Genomic DNA, 8156 nt, shown 5'->3' on the forward strand with positions numbered 1-8156 from the left:
TGCAAATGTGAGAGACTGGAGCCAACCCCATCAATCCCACAACCATGTGCTGTAGCTCCCTCCAGCTCCCAGATTTTAACAGGAAGATGAAGGAACACGGCGGCGTCTTAGTAAACTGTAGTATCCAGAGGAGGGAAACAAAATGGGGCACGTCACATGGCCAGAGCCCGGATTTTTCTCAATTAAAAATAAGAGGAAGTGTGTGTCTCGGTCAAGTGGGCTGCTTGGAATTTCTCATTCTTAGGATTCCAGTCTGAATGCGCGCATCCTCTGGAAGGGGGAGGGAGGGCCGCGCGTTTGGCTCAGTTCTGCCCGCTCTAGAGGGGAGGGGTGGAGAGAGAGGGGTGGGAAAAGGCCGCCCTGGGCCCCAGGCCCCCGGGTCACTGTGGGACCCCGGCCATCCCTGGCCCCACCTCCCACCCGCACAACTAGGCTGATCCTCCCGCTGATTGGCTCTGGCGGGAGATCAATCAACTCCCGTCTGCCCCGCCCCCTCAGAGCCAGTCTGTGCTCCCCGAGGCCTCAAGGGCATGGGCTCGCCCACCACTGGGGCTGCGGAAGGGGCCCAGGCCACATCGGTGCCCTCGGGCCACTGGGGATGGGCGGGGTGGCAGACTTCAGAGGGCGGCTGAGGCCAAATCCTCAAGTCTGGGCAAAAGGGGGCTAGGAGAGAGAGGGAGCCAAGTGCCAAATAAATAGGGAGGAATGCAGGAAGCGGAGGTGACCCTGGAAAAGGGAAAGTGCCAGAGCCTACAGGGTTTGAGCCAGACAAAAAGGCCACACAGCGAGGGGAACTGTAAGGAGGGAGATGGGTGTACAGAATACTTGACCAAAAAAAAAAAAAAGGAACCTACTGTGGAATTCTAGAATGGATAAAAAAAGGGGGGGCGGGGGAGGCAATGCCAGGAACATAGGTGGGAAACAAAGGGAATGGAAGAGGGGCTATCAGGTCAGAACCAAGTTAGAGAGACACAGGCCTACCAGAAAGAAGAAACAGGAAAGGTGGCTGGCTGCACAGGAGGTGAAGCAAAGGGCACCTGAGCTAAATGCCTCACAAATGTTCTCCTTTCATAGACAGCAAAAATCATTAGACAAGCGCAGATGTTTAAGATGAGGGGTTAGGAGACATGAGCACACTCCCCATAGCACCTCATTCCCTTTCATGTTTCAGGTTTTACCTGAGAAATGGGAGCGAGAGGCAAAGACGGTAGTTGCTCAGGAAGTTACAAAGACAATGTTTTCACAAAGTAACGTATTTCTAGGAAAAGTTGTTTGCCAAGGGCAGGTTTGATTTCTTTTTGTTTCAGTATGTAAATGACTATCAAATCACATCTTTAAGCTCAACAGGGCAAAGGCAAGCGAGCACAATTCAGGGTGTACATGAGCCAAGTAGCATTTGGTACACACACACACACACACACACACACACACACACCCCTCATCTCTCTCCATTTACATCTTACAAATAAACATTGTAGAATTGTCTGGCATGGTCTGTTAAAGCATGGTCTACTGCTATTCCAGGATTATTAGGGAAATGATTCTATGATTATTTCAGAATGTTATATTTTCCCTAAGAAAACTACGAATAGAAGGTTATTTTGTTTTGGTTGGTTGGTTTTTGATGTATCTTCCACATAATGGAGGATTTTAAGCCCTTTTTAAAAATGAAAACTCAATTTGATCATAAATTTCCTTCAGAGCAAATATTATTTATTTTACTCTATAAAAAGAAAACTGTTCAAATTAAGAAAAAGGTGAGGAAAATTTGTTTCTCAGCCTCTTCTTTCATCTCCTTTACAACAAAAATTTAAGTTCTGCTGGGGATTTTTCCTTCAAACGGTCATTACTTTATAAATGAAAGACTTTGCACCACAAATGATTAAAGTGTTAGAAGGATTCACATTCCCCAAAACACCTTCAAAGATTTTTATTGCTCATGTTGATAAACAAAATTAAGTCTCTTCTAGTGACTCATGAAAAGAAATACTGAAGCTTGATCAAACAGCTGCTTTTTATATTATATCCTATCACCAAAAATCTGAATTTGTTCGTATAGTTACACCTTGTTCTACAAAACAGAAAATAATATGGCTCAACTACTGGAAACTATTAGAACCAAGGAGCTGTGACCACATAAACAAATACCTATCAATAGGAACCCAATGCACAAATTAATTTCTTATGAATGGACACATATTAAGAATAATACTCTAAAAGCTCATTCTGTGAGGCATATATAAAAAGACTATCACAAGATAAACTCTTTGTCAGGATAAAGTGCTTCCAAATGCTGGAAACTTCTGCATTTGCCAACTCATCACATTATTTGTGAACTATACTCCTCTCTTCTTCCCACAATGATGACCACCAGAAAATAGGCTCAACAGAAGGAAGGGCGAGCTAATTTCCTATTACAAATGCTTTTCATTTTCAATACAGCTTTACCCACAGAAGACCTAAAGCCACCTTTCAACTTTTCATGAGGTTATCTACTCTGGAACTTAAAGGCAAACAATAAATAGCCAAAAAATGAAGAGTACAGGATAAACCCCTCCATTTCCCTGACTTAATACGCCTTCTTTCAACATAAAAATGTTAAGTAATTTTACAGACGATGCACAGGAGCCCCCAAATGATCTGTGTGATGTCTCTGTGCAGGCCTTTGCAAGAATAAACAACTGTGAGGCAGACACACTGGGTTGAATTACCATAACTCTTAACTAATAATGGGTCCCAGACGTCTGCAGACTTCACTGTATACCCTGTACAAAAGCAGCCATGCCTGTGAGGTGGTGGGTCCGTGTGTGAATATTTCATAAGTCCTGGTTCAGGAACCAAAAGAAAGCATCACCCATAATTACTTTCTAAAGGGTCACAGGTAGAGAGGTATTTCTTTCTAAATATGTAAGCCTAAACAATCTCTTACTCCTGAATCATTTTAGGAGAGCGTGAATAAAAACTGATGTTTCCTACTGCTATTTTTGTTACCTTGGTATTGTGTAATCACAGAACTAAAGTATACAGAACAACTTATCAAGATCAAACGAAGAGCTCTGAGAAATGATTTCAAATGAAGGTTTAGCCCTGTTCTAACAAATATTTTTGTAGAAGAATTGTCTGTTCCAGTCAAAATATACAGTCAAAAGTCAACTTCTATGAAGAGATAAAAGTTCTTATATATGAACTTCACAAACCTCAGAACTGCCATTATAGAATACATGTCTTAGAAATACTACAGTCAGGAACCTCCAATGAAACAGCCCTCCTGTGTGGCTGCTCCTACAGGTTTATATGACTGACTAGAGACTATCAGCCAGGTGTCACTGTGGGGTGAGCATCTTATGTGCCCTCACCTCTCCCACCCCCCTCCTGAGTGCACTCCTTAAGGAAGAAACATGAAAGAGAGAGAAGGGGCAGAAGCAAAAAGAAACAGAATTCAAGCACAAGGTTAAAGTAAATTTGTCTCTGACTTTGTCACCGTGAAACGCACCTGCTGTGATGTTCAGTTGAGCTACTGGAGGTCCTCTGGCTGCTTCTGAAAACTGATGCTGGCATAGGCGCTTACATCCTCCCTGGAGCGGCTGGTAGAGCTGCTCTCACTGCTGCCCGGAGGATGACGAAGGGTTGGGGGCTGGGGATGCTGCACTTGACGGGGGTGCTCCTGGGGGTGCTGTTTAAAGTCCTTGACCAAATCCAGGTCTATGTAGTTCAGACCATTCTCCAAACCCCCTGCAGCCCCACACACTTGAGCCTGCTCTTTGGGTGCTCCCCCGAGCTCCCCAGGCCTCAGCCACACGTTCTCAAATGAAGCAGAGCTGTGACGTTTCACATCCTCAATGCTGCTGCTGCCTCCACTGCTGCCCCCTACTGCAGCCCCCCCTGAGGGCACCATGTTGCCGGCCCGGGGGGTACTAGGCATGGAGGAGAAGGTCTCGGAGCTATGCCGCCTCCGGCACCCTTGCGGGTCTGCACGGATCACTTTGGCACTCTGGTTGCCACTGGGACTGAGGTTCACCCGGGTGAAGGCACTCGTGCCCCCGGACCCCTGCGGGGCCACCAGCTCCCCTGCTCCTTGAGGCGCAGTGGGGGAAGCAGAGGCTGTTGAGGATGAGGAGGGAGCAGCCGCTATAGCCCCGGGAAGGCTCGCCTCCTCCACAATGCCTGTCCGAATATCAGCATAGCTGACAGGGGCAACTGGAGAGGTGTCCACGTAGCTCTGATGGGGACAACCCATCTGCATGGTCATGTAGTCACCCCGAGTGCTAGTGCTAGGCACTGCCCGGGTAGGCCTGCATGTGCTGGCAGTCCCTGGAGGTGCAGGACCCACTCTGCTCAGCTGGACCACAGGGCTCTCCTGCCAGGTAGCCCTCCGGCCAGGCCCCAGGTCCATGTTCATGTACTCTTCAGTGCCAGACTCTTCCTCCCTGGGAGCTGGCTGGAGCTGGGATGGACACCTGACAGAAGGCGAGCTGTGGGATGCCACGGGACCAGATAAGTAGCCAGGCTGATCACTCCCAAATTCGATATTCACATATTCCCCTGGGCTCTTGGGCTCTGGAGGAAGCAGTAGGGCCGGCTGCTGCTGCTCTCGAGCCCGAGGTAAGGTGCTGGCCTTGGGGTCCCCCAGGGAAAGCCTCGTGGGCCGAGCCAGGCGGCTGTTGGTCTGCGCAGCTGAGTCCACCTTTCGAGGCAGATGGGACTGCAGGACCTGATGGTGGAGATGTTGCGGGAGGCTGGGCTCGGGCCTCACCCCACAGTATCCCCCACCCAGGCTGTCGTTGCTGGTGGAGGAGGAGGAATCTTCGGCTGCTGCAGCATAGAGAAGGCGACCGGAGCTGGAGGAAAGGCGGAGGTGCTGGTGCCGGGCGGTCTCCTCCAGGTCCCCCGGGCGCTGGGTGTGCTTAAAGGACCTTGGCAATGAGCAGTAGGAGAGAACTGACTTGTGCTGGGGGTCCTCAGGGCCGCAGTAGCAGTCAGAGGGGCTGCTGGTGTTGGAGTCCCCCACCGGTGACATGTTCATGTAGTCACCTGTACAAGGCAAGAGCTTCCCACCACTGCTCTCCGAGGGTAGTTTGGAGGGTGGCAGGGGGTGGGCGTGGTGGCCCCCAACCCCATTTGTCCACAGCTTCCCATAGCTACTCCTAGAAGGGGCAGCACTGTTGCTGCTGCTGGGCCCACCCCCAGTATCTGGGGAGCTGCTGCCACTTGGGGACATCATCATGTAGCCATTGGGGTCCACTCTCTGGGGATGGCGTCTGAGGGGGTTGATGATCTGCTGCGGGGAAGACACACTCTTGGGGCTCATAGGCATGTAGTCCCCACTGCCTTTCCGGCTGCCGGGCACTGGGGCCACTCCTGGGGTCATGGGCATGTAGCCATCATCCGTGTGGAGGGTGGAGGTGTCTGGGCGGCTGTGGCCTCCGCGGCGCTCCAGGGGGTGCATTTCCAGACCCTCCTCAGGGTAGGACTGGGTGGGCAGGAAGGCGGAGTGCCTGTAGCCGGGCAGTCGGCCTCCACTGCCACCTCCTGGTGGGCAGGCAGGCATCATCTCTGTATATTCCTCAATGGAAGCCACGGAGGACTGCGATGGGGTCTTCTGGTGGGAAATGGTGGGGGAGGTGCCAGCTGAGTGAGTCCGCTTGCGAAACCGATTATCCAGATCTGCAGCGCTGGCTGCTTCATCCCCAGCCAGGGCCGAGTTCGTGCCCAAGCCCGTGGCTGGGAGGTAGCGGTGACCATTGCCACTCCGAGGCAAAATGTAGTGACCATTGGGGGCGGCGAGAGTGGAGGCGCCCTTGCCTCCCATGCAGATGTAGTTGCTCAGCTCCTCCTCCCCGCGGGCCGGTGGGGTGTGGCCCAGAGAATCTGGGGTGACACTGCGGAAGGAACTTCGGAAATCGCAGGGACTGGAGCCATACTCATCGGAAGAGATGAAACCGCCATCACTAGGGGAGCCAGACACAGAAGCACTAGATCTCCGCGGGAAAAGACAGTCAGAGGTGGAGCCATGGCCACTGGTGCTGCTGGACGACAGACTGACAGGGCTGGTGGCAGAAGGCGAGCAGCGAGAAGAAGGCATGGGTATGGATCGGCTGTGGTTGAGTGGGGGGTGCAGCCGCGAGCAGCCCCGATGCCTGTGGGCGTGGGTCCTGTTGGTGCTAGGACTCACAGGGCTGCCGTCCACCGAGGCCGGGCGGGACATGGTGCCTTCTCCGTCGCTGGAGGCGCGGACACGGAAGGAGCCCTGCTTGCCGCCCACCAGGCTGGCTGGAGAGGTGGCCGTGATGCTCTCGGTGCGTGAGCGGCGGGTCAGCCCCACCTGGCTGGGTGGAGGGTTGTTGAGGTGGTGCCTGCGCAGCGGGACACTGATGGGGTTGGAGCAGTTGGAGGAAGACTGGCTCTTGCTGCGAGGCCGGAATTCATCGCTCATCGCCCGCATGGCCTCCAGGATGGTCTCGTGCATGCTCTGGGCCACCACCGAGTCCTCCACCTGCATCCAGAACTCCCCGGGGCCGGTCACTGCGGAACGGCCCACTTCGATGAAGAAGAAGTTCTCCGAGTGACCACAGCGCCGGATGTTCATCAGCTGCAGCACCACTGCGGCCGCCTCTGTGTTCAGCTTCACGAAGCTGATGGTCTTGCTGGTCAGGCAGAGGCGGTAGATACCAATCAGGTTCTTTGTCTGACCCAGGCCCTTGGGTTTCAAGACCACCTGCCAGACCTCTTTGAAGGCGGGCCCTGGGTTGCTGTCCCCGAAGCTCAGGTCCTCCCCGGCCTCGCCAACGCCAGAGCTGCCGCTGCAGCTGCCCCCGCCGCCTCCTGTCCCGGGGGCCGAAGCCCCGTCGTGGTGGCTCTTGGCGCGGTTATGCAGCTGCAGGAGGGCCTGGTACCAGCTGTCCTGCTCGGCCTCGCTGTCCGCTGCGATCGCAAAGTGCTCGTCCCGGGTGTAGAGGGCCACCAGGTGCTTATTCTTGGAGTCAGCCCGCTTGTTGATGTTGAAACAGCTCTCGAGGGGGATCGAGCGTTTGGGGGCGCTCGACTTGTGCCGCCACTTCTTCTCGTTCTCATAGTACTCCAGGCGCGCCGGGCCCCCCGCCTCGCTGGCCGCCCGCAGCACGAAGAAGCGCTTGTGCATGCTCTTGGGTTTGCGCAGGTAGCCCACCTTGCGCACGTCCGAGAAGCCCTCGGTCTCCGTAGGGCTCGCCATGCTGCCGCCACCACCTCCGCCGAGCAGAGGGAGGCGCCGAAAAACCACCCGGTGGGGGGCGGAGGCTCCTCGCCGAGGCCCCGCGCATGCAAACAGGGCTGGAGGCGGCCAAAACCCCGACTCCGAAATCCACGCCGCCCCCCCGCGCTGGGAAGGGGCAGCCCAAGCAGGACGCTGCGGCTACGACGAGGAGAGAGCCCCGGCCAGAGTTTACGGGCGTTTCATGCAAACACCCGGGGGAGAGGCAGTGCGTCCGGCGGGTGTGCAGCCCGGATCCTCACAGAGCCAAGTCTCTGGGAAGGAGTGTAGATGCATCTCTCCCCGCCCGAGCCGGAGTCCCGAGCAGGCAGGCGACAGCGGCCAGGGGTCCCCAGGTTGCCCCTCCAGGCGCGCGCGCCTTCCCTCCCGAGTTCCCCTCTGGAAGTAGCGATTCCCGAGGCAAATTAAATATCCTTGGGCAGGGGGAGGCGAGCTGCCAAGTCTCAACGTTGCACGGGGTTCTCCCTCCTCCTCCTCCGCCTCCTCCCACCCCCCAACAGTCCCCGCCGCCACCAGCCGCCCAAATACCAGCTCAATCGCAGAGACCGCGGCGCTGCGGCTGTTGCTGCTGCTGCCGCCACCCGCAGTCGCGTCCTCTGCAGCCCCCATTCGGGCCCATCTCGGCAGGCGGAGAAAGTGGCTTTTCCACGCGAAACGCTACTAGGCAACCGGGAGAGCTGGGGACGCGCCGGAGGGACAGGCACACCCCTGCCCCTCGCTCCAGTCGGCAGGGGAGGAGAGGAGGGGACAAGGGCGGGAGGCGAGGGAGGAGGTTTGGGAAGGAGTCGGGGAAGACGCCTCTTCCCGGGAGGCGCTGCCTCTGCAGCTACTTCTCCCCCTCCTCCCTCCTCCTCCTCCTCCTCGGAGAGTGCCGAGAGCCCCAACCAAAACAAGCGGGGGCGTCTGA

The 8156-nt window shown here is 55.1% G+C and overlaps 1 protein-coding gene across 4 annotated transcripts in view; it reads right to left on the minus strand.

The window, feature by feature from the left end:
- Nucleotides 1-8155, minus strand: part of IRS1 (insulin receptor substrate 1) — a 60509-nt gene extending 52354 nt beyond the window's left edge. For 3 of the 4 annotated variants that reach the window (XM_023761875.1, XM_023761881.1, XM_023761885.1), the window contains exon 1: nt 3494-7730. In XM_023761875.1, coding sequence (XP_023617643.1) covers nt 3515-7210 — 3696 coding nt within the window. In that variant the 5' untranslated portion in view covers nt 7211-7730 and the 3' untranslated portion in view covers nt 3494-3514. Of the gene's footprint in view, nt 1-3493 lie in introns of all 4 variants that reach the window. The other variant, XM_006082586.2, reaches the window with a different exon arrangement.
- Nucleotide 8156: the final 1 nt, after the last annotated feature.

This window comes from Myotis lucifugus, unplaced genomic scaffold (genome assembly GCF_000147115.1).
Source record: "Myotis lucifugus unplaced genomic scaffold, Myoluc2.0 scaffold_3, whole genome shotgun sequence".
In the NCBI taxonomy this organism is placed as follows: Eukaryota; Metazoa; Chordata; class Mammalia; order Chiroptera; family Vespertilionidae; genus Myotis; species Myotis lucifugus.